This window comes from Dipodomys spectabilis, unplaced genomic scaffold, assembly GCF_019054845.1.
Source record: "Dipodomys spectabilis isolate Male_0828 unplaced genomic scaffold, ASM1905484v1 ptg000157l, whole genome shotgun sequence".
Taxonomy (NCBI): domain Eukaryota; kingdom Metazoa; phylum Chordata; class Mammalia; order Rodentia; family Heteromyidae; genus Dipodomys; species Dipodomys spectabilis.
The window spans coordinates 17,321,016-17,338,036 of record NW_024870834.1 but is presented as its reverse complement, the minus strand read 5'-3'; the positions used below and the strand labels follow the sequence as shown (position 1 = coordinate 17,338,036).

Here is a 17,021-nt window from a genome sequence, read left to right as displayed (position 1 = left end):
TCCCCTCCAGGCCCATTCCTTGGAGAAGTAGAACTACTTTCCCACAGAGTAAACAGTTTATCTGTGTGGCCGAAATTAAAGAGTGACCGTGCCTTAGGTCTAGCCAGCTGTTGCTCAGTCTCACAGGCAGCCCTTTAGGGTGTGAGCAGGGATAGCTGCTAGCTGCAGCTGAGCCCTGCATCTCAGCTCTTCCACCCAGCTAGTCCAGCCTAAGACGCAGAGCCAGCCAGAGGCTGGCTTTTTACAACCATAGTCAGGACTCCCTATAATCCTTTGTTCTGCCCAAGCTCTAAACTCTCATCAGACAGAATTTAAAATAAAGTGCTTTATTGCTGAGGATCCCAGAAAGCTTTCAGAGCTTCTGCAGAGAGGTTAAGGCAATTTTGGAGGATTTGTGAACAAAACAGTTGAGACTTCAACATGTCAGTCTCATTTTAGGAAAGCAAGTGTGGTTTGGGGAATTTGATGCCGGGGAGAGGGACAGGAGTGCTGTCTCCACTCCGCTCCCTGCTCAGTGCATTCCGTGACTACATAGAGCTTTATAGGGGCCACTGTGGAGAGCAACAATGCCAACTTCTAGGATGCTCCAAATCAGAGCTTTCCCCCATGGCCAGACTGCTGCTTACTTCAGGTCAAGGCAGCCTTCTAAATCCACCCCAAGTTCTGAATTCATCCTAAGCCTGGCCACTGTGATGGAAAACAGTGGCAGCTCCTAGTTCCACACATATCCTACCATTGGGCAGAACGCCAGGCAAAGGGAGAGGACAAGGCTCAGAACTAGAAGCCTCACCACTGCTGCCCCAAGCCCTCTGCTGGCCCCCAGCCCTTGGCAGAAATGTGGGAGGAGCTGTGGGCAGCCCACCTTGTTCAGTGGCCTCACAGCAACAGGTACCCAAGAGAGACCAGGAGGGGTAGTCACCAGGGCTCATGCAAAGGGCAGCTGTGGGCCCTTGTTGGCCTCTATGCCCATCCTCAGCAGACCAGGGCTCTGAGAGATTCCTAGCAGGTCTTAGAGCCCAGCTCTAGAGCAAGGAGAGAATGAGCCTGCCAGGCTGGAACACCTCCCCTCCTGGTAAGTGTGCACATAGTTGCACCCTGAGCCCTGTCTGTCCTTAACCTTCTCCCCAGGCTCCCTGGGGACATATGGGGCCCTGACATCACCCACAGACAGGACCTGGTGGGCCCTTGCACCCACCCAGTGTGGGCAGAGGCAGAAGCAGGATGAGGGCCACAGAAGTGGGGCATCCACATCAGTACTCTTTGGCCTCCTGCAGCTGGGCCAGATATTCTTCTTCCAGAGGGTTGTCAGTGCAGGCTCGGCCATTGTTGGGGGGCCGCACGGTGTGGTATCGGCTCCAGTCCCCCTTACACAGGATCCAGGGCAGCGTGTCCACCTTGAAGTGCAGTTCAGGTGAGAAGTCGGTGCTGATGAGGTCCGGCGCGCCTGCGCCCTTGCCACGGGTTAGCAGCCTACCGTGTTCGTCATAGCAGCAGTGCTGGGCGGCCAGTGTGCTGCTGTCCTTGGACAGCTCAGAACGCAGGCAGAAGCGCGCCGTGGGCTGGTAGATGTCCAGGCGTTCACGGGGCCCGCTGGCATCCCGCCACTGGAAGCTCTGGCCCTGCAGCTCATCCTGCAGGCTCACCGCACGGTACACAGCCTCCCGGGGGTACACACAGGGGCAGCTGGGCAGGTCCTGAAGCACCTGGCTCAAGTACTTGGATAGGAAGTCGCTCTTGCAGTTCAGCCACTTCTCACAGCCGTCCACAGCTGCAGAAAAAAGCAAGGTAGTCAGGGTGCAAGCCTGACCCATAGAGGAAGGGGAGTGGACAATGAGGGGCAAAGGCATGGCTGGGGGCAGGGGCAGGGCAGAACAGAAGGACCCAGGCCAGATCTGGGGGCAGATAAGGGCAGCCAGGTCCTGTAGGTACCAGAAAGAAGAGGTTGTTGCTCAAAATGAACTGGGGGATGGGGACGGGTGTCATCTTCACTACTGCCAAGATTCTGCGATCATGGGAAGGAGTCCAGGTTGGGGAGGTGGAGACAGGAACAGTGGAGGTTTTTGGCTTTTGGGTGGTGTTCTGGGACTTGAAAGGAGGGCTTTGCGTTCTACCTAAGTTTTCACTCAAGGCTGACACTCTACCACTTGAGCCATACCTCCAATTTCAGCTTTTTTTTTGGGGGGGGGGGGGGGGGAGAGGACTGACTGGTTAATTGGAGATAAGAATCTCATGATCTTTTCTACCCCGTCTGACTTCAGAATGGGATCCTCAGATCTCAGTCCTAGTAGCTAGGATTCTAGATGTGAGTCACCAGCTCCCAGATAGAGGTAGTGATTTTTCTTTTTCTTTAAATATAAGTTTATTACTTTTTTTTCTTTTTCAGTTGGTCATGGGGCTTGAACTCAGGGCCTGAACTCTGGGTCTGAGTGCTGTCCCTCAGCTCTTCAGCTCAAGGAGAGTGCTCTACCACTTGCTACAGTGCCACTTCCAGTTTTCTAGTGGTTAATTGGAGATAAGTGTCTCACGGACTTTCCTGCCCAGGCTGGCTTCAAACCACAATCCTCAGATCTCAGCCTCCTCAATAGATAGGATTACAGGCTTGAGCCACCGGTGCCCAGCTACTTTTTTCTTTAAATATTTTTTTTTTTATTATAAAAGTGATGTACAGAGGGGTTACAGTTTCATAAGTCAGGTAGGGGTAGTGGTTTTTAACCAAGGACTTATTTCCTTTTTTGAGGAGTAGGGTTCTGGTCTTGGGTCTTGAACTCAGGGTCTGGATGCTGTCCCTGAGCTTTTGTGCTCAAAGCTAATGCTCTACGAGTTTGAGCCACAGATCCTTTTTCAACTTTTTGGTAGTTAAAGATCAGCGTCTCATGGACTTTCCTGGCCAGGCTCTCTTTGCACCATGATCCTCAGATCTCAGCCTCTTGAGTAGCTAGGATTACAGGCGTGAGCCACCAGGGCCTGAAGTGTTTTCACATTTTAAACACTGGTCCATTCTTTTTTTTTTTTTTTTTTTCTTTTTTTTTGGGTCCGGTCGTGGGGCCTGAACTCTGGGTCTGGGCGCTGTCCCTCAGCTCTTCAGCTCAAGGCTAGCGCTCTACCACTTGAGCTATAGCGCCACTTCCGGCTTTTTTTCTTATGTGGTGCTGGGGAATTGAACCCAGGGCCTCATGCATGCAAGGCAAGCGCTCTACCACTGAGCCACCTTCCCAGCCCCAACACTGGTCCATTCTTATCTTCCTTTTTCTGGCCTTGGAACCTCAACAAGGCAGTCTGCCACAGGACAGCCTCTTGGCTTTCTCTGCTGCCTCCCAGTCCCGCTCTCTTCCAGGGATTCTGTCCACACAGAACAAACTACCCCTCCTTCCTGGCTCACAGACCTTTGAGGGCCTGCTTTGCAATACTGTACTCACATTGGTCATATGCGTCCTTGTGAGACTTGAACCCTTTGACTGCAGCTACCAGACCTCTGTTCACTATGAATGCTGGCCCCAATACAAAGCCGGTGCATGCTATGGGCACAAGGGCGGCTCAGGAAGCACTCACTGTAGGAAGTGTAGTTTCACCTGTGAAACAGGGTCACCTGACCAAGAGACACAGCCTTGGAGTGCCTAGTAGAAGCATGGTCCACTTCCCACTTGCCTAGCACACAGCCTTACAGTTCTGGATCCTGACTCATTTCTGATAGCTTCACATCCTCATCCCTAAAGTAGACCCTGCAGGAGCCTCCCAAGTATCCATCTTGTGGCCAGAAGAGATAACCCTCCACCCCTGGATCTCTCAGCTCTGTGACACCATCATGACTTTCTTCCAACAGGGAGCAAGGAGCTGGGAAGGGCCAAAAGATCTGGTCTGGAAATTGAGGTCCCTCTCCAGGAGATACAAGGCCCTCGGCTAGAGGCCAGGATCCCACCATAAAGTTAAACACTACTCTCCTGAGAAGTGGGGCTCTTCTGTGTGTCTGGGCTTCGACCCCCACTTACCTGGGTCAAACATATCCGTAGCATTGTGGACCAGGGGCAGCCACCCCTCACTGGGGAAGTCCAAGGTGTTCTCATCCTTGGTGCCTTTGGGAAGAGAGGGGGCCAGGCTGGTGGCACCATGCTCCCGATGGGGAAGCCCAGCCCTCACCAGGCTCTGGGTGCCCACAACAGCTGGGACAGGCCTGGGACAGGACCATCACATTTATGAGCTTCCTGCATCCCGTCTCCCCCAGCCCATCACTCCTATGACAGTCCCACACCCCCATTCCCCAAAGGCCCAAGCTCAGAGTCTATGCTCCATTTGCCATGCCTGTGCAGGGGCAGGGGCACATCTCACCAGGACAGGGAGGCAGGTCACAGACACGGGACTCGGTGGTAGTGCAGGCATAGCCGCAGGACCGAGTCCGCCGCTGGCTGCCGCTGCTGCAGCTCCCACTGCAAGGAGACCAGGGGCTCCACTCCTCCTGGGGCTCATGGTCTGCATCAAGGCAGGGAGCCAGGGTGAGTGCGCTCAGCCTGTAAGGCACACTGGTGCAAGTAAGCAAAGACACTCCTTCCTCAGCTGGATGCAGCCTGTGTCGGGACCCCTAGTCCAGTACATGAAATCATGGGCTGCCTTTCAATCTGAATTGCTCCCTTGACTGGGTACCTTGTGCAGTGAGCAACCTGTACAGATAGATGTATTAGATGGGCAAATGCATCACACAGAGCTCTATGGAGACCATGCAAACCTCAACCATTGCCAGCACAGCAATGGATAAGAAAAGCTATCCAGAGCTGAAAGTCCATGACCATTATCAGTAAGACCCTGGGCAAGTCCTATTACATCCTACTTTTTGTTTTGTTTTGTTTGTGCTAGGGCTGGGGCTTGAACTCAGGACCTGAGCACTGTCTTTAAGTTTTGCTTTTTTGGGGGAGTCGGTTGTGGGGCTTAAACTCTGGGCCTGGGCACTGTCCCTGAGCTCTTCAGCTCAAGGCTACAGCTCTATCACCTGAGCCACAACACCACTTCCGGTTTTCTGAGTGATTTATTGGAGATAAAGAGTCTCATGGACTTTCCTGCCCAGGCTGGCTTTGAACCATGATCCTCAGATTTCAGCCTCCTGAGTACCTAGGATTATAAGCATGAGCCACCAGTGCCCGGCTCTTTGAGCTTTTTTGATCAAGGCTAGTCCTCTATCATTTGAGTCACAGCTCCACTTCTGGCTTTTTTTATTTTGGTAGTTAATTGGAGATCAGAGTCTCATAAACTTTCTTTCCAGGCTGGTATTTTTTGTTTTGGCCTGTCATGGGGCTTGAACTCAGGGCCTGGGTACTGAGCTTCTTTGGCTCAAGACTAGTGCTCTACCATTTGAGCTACAGCTCTACTTCAGGCTTTTTTTGTTCTGTTTATGTGGCACTGAGGAATTGAACCCAGGGCTTCATGCATGCTAGGCAAGCACTCCCACTGAGCCACATTCCCAGCCCCCAGGCTGGTATTTTTAATCACAATCCTCAGATCTCAGCCTCCTAAGTAGCTGGGATTACAAGTATAAGCCATAGGTGCACGGCTCCTAGCTAGGGCTTTTATGTCAATCTAAAACCAAGGGTGACAATACTTCTCTGGTACTGGGGTTATTAAAGAGTGCCATGGATGTCCTTGGAAAGCTCAAACAAGCTGTGTCTAAGCCTGCTGTCCTAGGCCGAGCAGGGCCGAGGGCCTGGGGCTCAGTGCTGGAGCCGGGCATACTGCTTCCTGGCAGGCCACACAGGGTGAGCAGGCAGCAAGAGTTGGGAGACAGTGGATGAGAGAAAAGCTGAAAGTTGTGACATTACTCTGGAAAACCTGAAAGAGATTGTGATGATTTACAGGCACTTTAGCCAATGATAAGACCTCAGGGCTCCTGGGAAAACAGCTACAATGGTATGTAAACCATGTCTGCACCCAGAGGAAGCCGAACAATATGCAAAAATAAATAGTAGGCTGTAGGTGCTAGGAAGTATTTCCTGAATAATTTGTGCTCTGGTATCTTTTTCTATATCTTTTTTTTCTAATAAAAAGAATGAGTCAGGCACCAGTGACTTGTGCCTGTAACCCTAGCTTCTCAGGAGGCTGAGATCTGAGTTTCACAGTTCAATGCCAGCCTGAGCAGAAAAGTCCCTGTGAGACTCTCATCTCCAATTAATCACTCAAAAACCAGAAGTGGCACCATGGCTCAAGTGGTAGAGCTCTAGCCTTGAGCACAAATAGCTCAGGGACAGTGCCCAGGCCCTGAATTCAAGCCCTATAACCAACTAATAATGAGAACGGGGGAAGGGGGAGGGGAGGAGGAGGAGGGGGGAGGGGGAGGAGGAGGAGGGGGAGGGGGAGGAGGAGGAGGAGATGATAGAGGCTCACATCTGTAATCCTAGCTACATAGGAGAATGAGATCTGAGGATCAAGGTTTGAAGCCAACCTAAACAGAAAAGTCCATGAAACTCTTAGCTACAATTAACCAGCAAATAGCCAGAAGTAGAAATGTAGCTCAAGTGGTAAAGTCCTTCCCTGCCTTGAGAGAAAAAGCTAAGGCAGAGTGTCTTGACCCTAAGTTCAAAATAAAATAATAGCAAAAGCCACCCTTTGGTTACCATATGCTGGCACTTCATGTAGATCACATCATTTAATACAGCCCTGGTAAAGACTGTTCCATTCTCTATTCATAGAAGAAGGACCTGAGATGCAGAGAGGCTAGTTAAGTAACTTGCTTAAAGTCCTTCAGCCGTCATGCAGCACAGCCAGGATTCAAACCCACAGTCTGAATACGAAATGGTTTGTGAATAGTGAGTTTTATAATATTTTCAATTCGATGGAAAGTGATAGATTTGATTATGTAATGTTGATACATCTCTCTGGCTTAGGGGATCTTTGGGTTGTCATGGGGGTCAAATGTTGCTGGAAAAATACCTTTGCAAGAGCATGGTACTGTCACTTTTAAGCTGATGATGGCATCTGTCCAAGGACAGAGCTCCTGGCCTCCCCAGCTCTTCCTGTCTGGGAAGCTCTCAGTCTTCCCCTCCACCCATTTCCACTTAGGATCTATGTAGAGGGCACACTATGATCCCAGGCTGGAGGTACTTACCATAGCTTTCTGGTTCATTGAAGTCCCAGTCCCCAGGACCCAGCCAACTGTCTGTGGCTCCACTGGACCAGGCTTCCTCTTCTTCTTCTTCTTCGTTGTCTTCTTGATCTTCACCCTCACCATACTCTGTAGGGTAATCCTCCTCTTCATCTTCTGACTCTTCCTCTTCTCCTGGGGCACTGCTAAGACCCCCTTCCTCACCCTCCTGGTAGCCCCAGAAGAGGGGCCAAAAGTGCAGCCAGCTAGGGGTACTCTGGGGCCAGCGATTGCTGGGCTCAGCCAGCAGGTCCATCTCCACCTCAGCCTGGGAGTTCTCTACAACCTCAATGGTTACCTGCAGGGAGAAAGATGCCAGGGAGAGCTCAGAGCAGGATCCAAGGAAAGGACCAAGGAAGGGGCCGGGGACAGGGTCAGAAGACCAAGGACATTCTTGCCTGCAACTTTTCTATCTTCTCTCACTGGCCTAGGCCTCTTAGGGCACCTGGGACACACTTTGAGGATCTGCCCTGCATCAAGAATTAGGAAGAGCCAGGTGCTGGTGGCTCATGTCTGTAACCCTAACTACCAGGAGGCTGAGATCTGAGGATAGCAGTTTGAAGCCAGCCCAAGCAGGAAAGTCTGTGAGACTCTTACCTCCAATAAACTTCCAAAAAGCAGGAAGTGGAGGTGTGGCTTAAATGGTCGAGTGTTAGCCTTGAGCAAGAAAACTCAGGGATAGCACCCAGGCCCTGAATTGAAGCCCCAGGATTGGCACATAACATACACGCATACACACACATACATGTGCACATACACAAAGAATTAAGGTTTCTAACTCCCAGCCCCACATATGGATTGCAATGAGGACAGCCATGGAAAAGTCAGTATGTAGCTAAGACCTAATTTACAAGAAAGTGGTTTGAATTCCGGCTCCACCATACATAGGCTGCCTGGCCTCAGGTACTAGGAACAGCACTGAGCTTCCTATTTCTCCATGTAGTGCTGGAAAAGACCTCCCATGTCACATCTCCATGTAACCTCCACAGGAGCTCTCTCCCCACACTAACCTAATAAAGGAAAAAAGTCACTAGCCAAGTACAAGTAGCTCATGCCTGTAATCCTAGCTACTCCAGAGCTTTAGATCTGGAGAATTGGAAATTCAAAGACAGACTGGGCAGAAAAGTCCATGAGACTCCACATCCAACTAACTAGCAAAAAGCTGGGATTGTGGTTAGAGCACCAACCATGAACAAAAAAGCCAAGCAAGTTCAGGCCCCAGTACAGGCTATATAATATATACATATATATATATATATATATACATATATATATACATGTACACATATGTATATATATGAATGATAAAATAATTTTAGAATGTTATTGTTATTATATATTATTATAACATATATGATAAAGCAACTTTAAGATGTTCTATACTTTTTGTGATCTTTTCCTCCCTCTTTTGGCAAGAGTGTTTTGCAAACTGTAGGTGCTACACAAACATGCAGAATTATCCTCGGCGAATAAAGGCTGAAAGTGGGCAGTGGAAAGATCAGGTGGGGTGCCCTCCATGCCCCAGCCTATCTCCTTCTAAATTGAACCACGCATCAGGGCCTGCAGTAAGGGCTGGGTGGAGTGGGTACAGACCTGTAGTTTTTCCAGAAGGCCCCTCTCCCCACATTCAGGGCACCCTGCAGTTGAAGCATTTGTCACTCATTCAATGCTCATGACAGCCCCGCCACGTTAGTGTTGTTTGCCCCTTGCTGTGGTTCAGGGGATAAGGCTTGGAGACCACACCTGTCCAAGGCTGGCATCTAGAAAATGAGGGGCAGGTGCTCATCCCACATTCCCTGGGGGAGCACATAAAGAATTCTTCATCTTCACAAGGACCTTTCAAGGAAAAAGGTAAGGGGCTGAGCTACCAGCCCAGCTCCTCTCCAGAGTTCACTGAGTCAGTGGTACATCTGTAGTCTCACCTGGATGTTGGGGTTCGGGGCACTCAAGTCTGTGTTGGCCAATCCCGGTAGCTTCTGCAACTCCAGCAGCAAAGGGGTAGCTTCCAGGGCCCCAGGAGGGATGGCCATGCCCGGGGTCAGGGCCACTGGATCAGGGAGGGTCTGGCACCTGTCCTGGCATGGCCCTGCCTGGACATGGTTTCTGGGGAGCCCTGGTGTCTCCTCCTCTTTTCCAGAAGAGTCAGGATTTAGGGTGGCTGAGGCCTGGGGAGAGAGGGAATGTGGGTAACTGAGATCAGGGTCCACCCCATGTGGATCGGAAGAGTCAGGTCAGGGGAGTCGGGAGTCCTGAGCTCTGACTGTGCCATCTGCTCACCCTGTGACTCAAGCCCATGTTGAATGTTATGTATGGATGAGAATCTAAGCACTGTCTTCATGGCCTCCAAGGTCCGGTGAAGTGTAACTGGGTGGATAGTGAACCCAGTCCACAAAATGCTTTGATAACTGATCCCAATATGAAGCAGAATCCAAACTTCTCACAGATGAACGTGCTGTTCTAACGTGCTGTCTGCAGATGATCTGCCTCAAAACCTTTACCCCCTGCCTCCCTCTTCCTCCCCTCCCCCGGCCCAACCTCTACATCCAGGTCCTCACAAGTCAGAATGGGAAGATTTCCAGGAATGAGCCTGATCTTACAGAGGATAGGCCAGAGACCTGGCCCTTCTCCTCAACCCAGCCTGTTCCTCAGCCACTTGTCCTTTTGGGGACTGATTCCTTAGCATCTGCAACCTTAGCTACCTTCCTCCTCCTGCCCACTTATGGCCTAGTCCTCTACCTTTACCAGGCTGCTTGTATGGCTAGCTATTAGCCAGTTCATCTCTTCTACTAGTCACTGGCCTTGGTGACCACATCCAGGGCTATGTCTTTAGCTGAGACAATCTGGGAAAGGCATAACTGGCCATCTCCGGCTCCTGAATCACCAGCTCAGACAGTTGGCATTGGGGGATTGACAGCTGCCACTTAACTCTAGGTCTTGGCCATTTGCCCAGGTCTCTATGGCAGGGCAGAAAGAATCCCTTCCAGGGTTGCTGCTGCAGATCTCAGGGTCCTAGAGTCTGTATATTCTGCCCCATGAAGGCCTTGGCCTGGACCTTCCTGTTGCAGTCCTGAGACAGTAGTTAAAAAAAAAAAAAAAAAAAGCTTCTGGGTGCTTGTGGTTCATGACTGTAATCCTAGCTACTCAGAAGGCTGAGATCTGAGGACTGTGGTTAGAAGCCAACCCAGACAGGAAAGTACATGAGATTTTTTTTTTTTTTTTTTTTTGGGTCCGGTCATGGGGCCTGAACTCTGGGCCTGGGCGCTGTCCCTCAGCTCTTCAGCTCAAGGCTAGCGCTCTACCACTTGAGCCACAGCACCACTTCCGGCTTTTTTCTTTTTGCTTATGTGGTGCTAAGGAACTGAACCCAGGGCCTCATGCATGCAAGGCAAGCGCTCTACCACTGAGCCACCTTCCCAGCCCAGTACATGAGATTCTTACCTTCAATTAACCACTGGAAAACCAGAAGTAGAGCTGTGGCTCAAAGTGGTAGAATGATAGCCTTGATCAGAAAAGCTCAGGGACAAGCTGGGCGCCGGTGGCTCATGCCTGTAATCCTAGCTACTCAGGAGGCTGAGATCTGAGGATCTTGGTTCAAAGCCAGCCCAGGCAGGAAATTCTGTGAGACTCTTATCTCCAATAAACCACTAGAAAACCGGGAGTGGCACTGTGGCTCAAGCGGTAGAGTACTCGCCTTGAGCTGAAGAGCTGAGGGACAGTGCCCAGGCCCAGAGTTCAAGCCCCACGACTGACAAAAAAATAAAGCTCAGGGACAGTACCCAGGCCCTGAGTTCAGGCCCTACGATCACCCCCCACCCCCACCCCCACACACACCCAGAAAAAAGCTTTTGGAGGGTCAGAGTCAGATAAGTCTGAGGCCCAGAGCAAGCTGGACTTTTAACTTGATGACTTCCTTCTTTGAAAAAGGAGGATGACAATTCCTATCTGGAAGGAATGTTGGAATTTATCAAACATGGGGACAGTGTTTACTGTGCACCAGGCACTATTCTTTTTTTTTTTTTTTTTTGGGTCCAGTCGTGGGGCCTGAACTCTGGGCCTGTCGCTGTCCCTCAGCTCTTCAGCTCAAGGCTAGCGCTCTACCACTTGAGCCATAGCACCACTTCCGGCTTTTTTCTTTTTGCTTATGTGGTGCTGAGGAATTGAACCCAGGGCCTCATGCATGCAAGGCAAGCACTCTACCACTGAGCCACCTTCCCAGCCCCCACCAGGCACTATTCTAAACATTCATTTCATCCTGCCAATAGCACTCGCAGGTAGGTGCTACCTGCCATTCTCGTATACAATGGCAACTCAGGCACCGAGAGAGCAAGCAGTCTCCCAGGCATGCTGGGCCCAAGGGTCTAGGCCCTTAACCATTGTGCTATATGACTACAAGCAAACCCGAGTTCTGAGAGTCTGTGCACTTCCCAAACTAGCTTCTCCATCAGTTTCTGCCTCTTTCTCCTTTGACCTCCCTGCCTGCCTAGAACACCTGGTCCCAAGACAGCCCTAGGCCCTGTGATTCTGGATCCCTATCTTTTGCCAAGTTAAAGCTCTTTGGTCTATATCCAGAGATGGAGAGAAGGAGTAATTAAGAAACCCCTTCTCTGACCTGCCCTGGAGGCTTGATGCACATAGGAAGGTCACTCCTATCCATAGTCTCTGCTGCTCTGGGATCTTAGCTGTTCAAAGGTTACAACCAGGCACCCCTCAGGGCTGATCTGTGCTGGTGAAGTGGTAGTTCTCACCTGGGGACACTTGATAAACATCCTGTGATAGGAGTGGCTGTCACACCAGGAAGAGATTTCTAGGAACACCTGGTGGGCAGAGGTCATGGATAGCGCCACGTGCAAAGTAGAAGCCATGCATGCTGCAGATAAGAGACTTTGCTGGAGTCTGCTGCCTGGTCTGAATTCTCAGCTCTGTGAGCTTCCTCATCCGCAAAATGAGGACAGTAACAGAGGTGCCCACAACGTTCTATTCCAGCCATCCCCAGCTTCTCCTTTTCCTGCTGCTCAGTCAGCTCATAGAACAATCAAAGCCGGAAAAGGCAGGAGTCCTCCCTGGAGCACACGTGCACACACACGTGTGCGTGCATACACACACGCACACACACACACATGCCACCCCAACCCCCAGGCTTGACTGGACTATCCTGATCCTGGTATCTGAAGGGAGCATTGGAGTGTCCTGATCCCCACAAACCCCACTGCATTGCCCTGTCCGCCTGCGAACCTGCTCAGCCCCTGCAGCTGCCCCTGGGCCTCAGGGGTCAGGAATTCATTCCAATATTGGAATCCAGCTGTTGTGCAGGCCAGCACCTCTGTCCCTTGCCCTCGCGGCCCCGGCCCATCCACACAGACAGAAACTGTGTGTTCAGTGGCTCTGGCCTCCAGAGAGGGCAGGACACCCAGCCTTCCCAGCAACTGCCCATCCTGCTCAGGCCTGGGATCCCAGGAGAGGAAAAGGGGTGGGACTTCCCTCCTGACTAGCACACACTATTCTAGCCCACTCACCCCGGACCTTCAGGATGGCCTCCAAGGCAAGCAGGGCCAGCTTCATGGAGTGCTCTGTGAGTGCCTGCCCAAGACACTTGGTTGCCATCCTGAAATACACATTCTCATTCTTCAGTGGGCCCCACTCTATACAGCCAGTCCAGCTGAGCACCCCACAGGACCCGAATCCTCATGGCTACTTTTTCTTTCTTTTTTTTTTTTTTTTGGAGGGGGGGAGGGTCTGGTCGTGGGGCCTGACCTCTGGGCTTGGGCGCTGTCCCTCAGTTCTTCAGCTCAAGGCTAGCACTCTACCACTTGAGCCACAGCGCCACTTCCGGCTTTTTTCTTTTTTGCTTATGTGGTGCTAGGAATCGAACCCAGGGCCTCAGGCATGCAAGGCAAACGCTCTACCACTGAGCCACCTTCCCAGCCCCCTCTCATGGCTACTTTTTGTGCAGATAGGAGCATCATCCTTATGTCACAGATGAGGTGCCAAGGTTTAGGGAGGTGAAGTTGTCTGGGTCACACAGTTAGGGCTGGAGAGGGGATCTGAAGCAACAGGTCTAATTCATGTAAGTATCTCGATAACTCTAGGCAAGAAGGGGCAGCACCTTTTGGTTTGTTGCCTGACGCTCCTCTTGTGTGTGTGTGTGTGGGGGGGGGTGCACACACCCCAGTACCGGGGCTTGATTTCAGGGCCTGGTCACTGTTCCTTCGCTTTTACGCTCAAGCCTGGCACTCTACTAGCTGAACCATAGCTCCACTTTTTTTTTCTTTTTGGTGGTTAAAGGGAGATAAGCATCCCATGAATTTTTCCTTCTTGGGCTAGCTTTGAACCTTGAGTGGTGTAGCTTTGAATCTTGATCATCAGATCTCAGCCTCTTGAGTAGCTGGGATCATAGCTATCAGCTTGTTTGCCTGCCACTCTTTGCTGCTGAATGAACAACACTAAAACAGGAAAACCCCACTAGACTTTGTATCCATTTTCCCCTCTGATCTTCTGAACAGCCTGGAAGAGAAGAGGGGAACCAGCCTGAGATTTCTGAGACCCAGGGTGGTTAGAGACTCACCATGGAGCAGCCAGGCTTCCAGCCCCCATTCATGTCCTCTTCTCTCTCCCTCAAAAAGCTCTCCTATGATTCCTTTCCCCACCCCCTCTCTCAGAGAGAACGAGAAGAGGGAAGCAAGGTCCTGAGAGGTGAGCAGCTGCAGGCTGAGGCTATCCAGAAAGGCCTAGGCTTCACTTCATAATGGCTCAGGCTTTCACTCCCTCTCTGACACTGGCTGAGACAGAAAGCCTCCACTGCAAGAAAGCCAACCTTAGAAAGTACCTGCTCCTTGGTGTCATCCCTCAGACAGGAAAGACCTTCAAGTCCTCCCCCTCCTACCCTCCCAGGGCTACCTTGCCTTTCAGCCCTCCTTCCTCTGACCTAGTGTCTGTCTGTCTGTCTGTCTCTCTCTCTCTCTCTTTAATTGGAGATAAGAGTCTCACAGACTTGGGCTGGGAAGGTGGCTCAGTGGTAGAGCACTTGCCTTACATGCATGAGGCCCTGGGTTCGATTCCTCAGCACCACATAAGTAGAAAAGGCCAGATGTGGAGCTGTGGCTCAAGTGGTAGAGCACTATAGCCTTGAGCTGAAGAGCTGAGGGGCAGTGCCAGACCTAGAGTTCAGGCCCCAAAACAACAACAACAAAAAAGACTCACAGACTTTTCTGCCCAGGCTGGTGTTGAACCATGATCCTCAGATCTCAGCCTCCTGAGTAGCTAGGATTATAGGCGTGAGCCACTAGCACCCTACCTAGTCTTTCTCAGTTCATGCCTCAAAAAGTGTTTCTTGCCGGGTGCCGGCAAGACAAAACAAAAAAAGTGTTTCCTTCCACGACCATGAGATCCTGGTTGCTGGAGAAGGAGCTTCCCCCCCTGTGCCATGTGGGGACCCTGGCTATGAGGTACCCCTTGCAATCTGGAAGAGCTTGCCCCTTCCAGTTCTCTCTTTCGTCTAATTTAAACCTCCACTGCCAAGACCCTCAACTCTCTGTCTTTCTTGCTCAGTGACTGGCGCCATCAAGTGACCAAATGAAGGAAAGTTGGGTCTGGACAAGGCTCTCCATGAACTAAACCTGGGGTAGTTATTAGACCTGTTGTTGGCTTCCTCGTCCCTGTGACCATAACAAGATAAGGCATGGCACACAAAATGCCTGGCGAGGTGGCTCATCCCAATGGAACCCAAGGCAGAGCTGTGCCATTCTTTATCCATCCCACAAACTGCTTGGCGCCTTCCCGTGGGAGTGACAGCGCCTCCCATCGGTCCAGTGATTCCTTACCCAGCACTCCTTCAGGTTGAACACATCCTTACTTCCATTTTGATGTGGGAGTAAACTGAGGCACAGTGATGGGTCTACTTAGAGTGTGGCACACCATTTGTGAAGTTAAGGCTTATTTTTAAAGACTTTAGATAAGCAGCCTGGGGGAGATACCATAAAGTCCCCAAGGTAGCTCTCTCCCGCCCTCCTCCCTTCTTGTTTTCTTTTTTTCTTTTCATGGCCTCTAGCCAAACCTTTTTTACACCAGTTTTTGAGATAGGCTCTTACTTCCTGCCCAGGCACCTGCCTGAGCCATTACCTGCCTATTTTAGGCTTCCTGTTGTAAACAGGTTGACAAGTGCCCGGTTTCTTCTGTTAAGATGGGGTCTCCCCCAAGAACTTTTTCTGGACCTGTGGTCCTCCTGATCACATAGCTGGCATGACAGGTACACAGCACCGTGCCCAGCTATTGGTTGAGAAGGGGTCTTGTGTATATATTCTTCCCATTTGAGATGAGGATACTGAGAAGTCACTAGAAGATGGTAAGGGCTGGCCCAGGCTGGTCTCGAACCTCAGTCTGCCTAACTTGCAGCCTTCCAAGTAGCTAGGGTTACAGACGTGAGCCACTAGTGTTCAACCCCAGTCTAATGCTTACTCTGGCTCTGGTCTCCATTTATCTTCTCTGGGCCTTAATCCCACCCCTCCCTGGCCCCCCAAATCTGGTAAAAAGAGGGATGCCTATGTCAAATGGAGTGGCAATGGTCTGATATCTAAGGGACAGAGAACATGAAGTGTATCTGATTTTAAATTTTCATCCCAGACCTGAGGGGAGCACAGTAGGAAAAAAGTCTAAAAGGCTTCTTAAAGAGGCAGAAACACTATCTACAATGTGACTGGTCCCCTTCTTTCCCGGTCTCTGGAGGGTCCTGGCAGGCCGGCTCTATCAGCCTAGCACTCACCCACCATCTCATCATGACTTCCCCGCAGTGTCCTTCTCTCACAAATGGGAAGAATTCTGGCTTCCCTGGGATCATCTCTGGGCACACAGGGACCCAGGGGCGCAGACCACCGCCACCTCAGGCCGGCTACTACATTTGCCTGGGGGGGGGGAAACCTCAATAGCTGAGCTTCAGTGACTGGAAGCAGGCAGGACTTGACAGACCATGCTTTCTCTGACCCCCTGCCTCAATTCACCCTTCCAAGAGCTGGAGTTAAGAGGCTGCTCCAGGTGACCAGCGGATCCTTTGGAGGTGCGGCAGCCCCAGTCCAAGCCGGCAAGGGCACAGGTGAGGTTGGCTCAGGGCGAGGAAGGGAGCGGGGAGCCCAACCATCGTGTGGGCTCACCTTGCTCAGCACAGAAGCAAACTCCCCCCACCCCCCATTCTGGTCCGCTACCCCTCGGCCATGAGTTCGCGGCCACGCGCGGGACCCGGGGACCCCGGGTGGAGTCTCAGCGGAGCTGCCGGTCGCCGCCCGGGCGCTGGTGGGTTGGGGGCCCTCTGGCCGGCCGGCCCTCACCCTCGAGAGATAGCTGGCCAAGTCCCCGCACCCTCGCCGCTCACCTCCTCCAGCCTCGCGTGGCTCCTGGACTGGGGCTCCAGACCCCGCGGCTTCCTCACGGGGAGCCCTCGGCCCGCGTCCAGCAGCGCCGCCACGAGCATCGCGCTGAGCAGGAGCCGACGCATCGCGGTCCTGGCCGAGGCTGCTCTGCGGGAGCCTCCGCCTTGTTCGCTCGGGAGCCTGTTCGCGCCCCGCCTCGCCACCTCCGGGGGCGGGAGCGCGGGCTGCGGCGCGCAAGGGTCTGGCGGAGGGGGGGGGGGGTGCGCGCGGGACGCGGGGGCGCGCGGGGCGCGGGGACGCGCGCGGGGTGCCCAGGGCCACGCGAGGACCAGGTGAGGGGTGGCCAGGGGTCACGGGAGACGTGCTCGGGAACCTGGCGAAGGGCGCACGCGGGGGCTACGGGGGCGCGCGGACCTGGCGAGGGGGCTCCTGGGGCTACGGGCGCGCGCGCGCGGGGAACCTGGCGAAGGGCGCGCGCGGGAGTCGCGGGGACGCGCGGCGGGGGCGCGCGGGTCGCCCTCCCGCGGGGCTGGGCGCTTGCTCGG

The 17,021-nt window shown here is 52.4% G+C and overlaps 1 protein-coding gene across 1 annotated transcript; it reads right to left on the bottom strand.

Moving 5' to 3' along the window:
* Positions 1 to 1,107: 1,107 nt before the first annotated feature.
* Positions 1,108 to 16,601, bottom strand: Ism2 (isthmin 2). The gene is made up of 6 exons (XM_042692832.1): positions 16,479 to 16,601; positions 9,043 to 9,285; positions 7,085 to 7,418; positions 4,324 to 4,464; positions 3,987 to 4,070; positions 1,108 to 1,768 (listed from the first exon to the last, which is right to left on the bottom strand). Exons 1-6 carry the CDS (start codon positions 16,599 to 16,601, stop codon positions 1,251 to 1,253), a joined length of 1,443 nt encoding a protein of 480 aa, XP_042548766.1. The 3' UTR covers positions 1,108 to 1,250.
* Between the last annotated feature and the right edge of the window lie 420 nt (positions 16,602 to 17,021).

Coding starts and splice junctions, on each gene's coding strand:
- Ism2 (XM_042692832.1), bottom strand. CDS start 16,601: ATGCGTCGGCTCCTGCTCAGCGCGATGCTCGTGGCGGCGCTGCTGGAC. Junction 9,286..16,478: donor GCCACGCGAGGCTGGAGGAG/GTGAGCGGCGAG, acceptor CTCTCTCCCCAG/GCCTCAGCCACCCTAAATCC. Junction 4,465..7,084: donor CAATGAACCAGAAAGCTATG/GTAAGTACCTCC, acceptor GCCTTGATGCAG/ACCATGAGCCCCAGGAGGAG.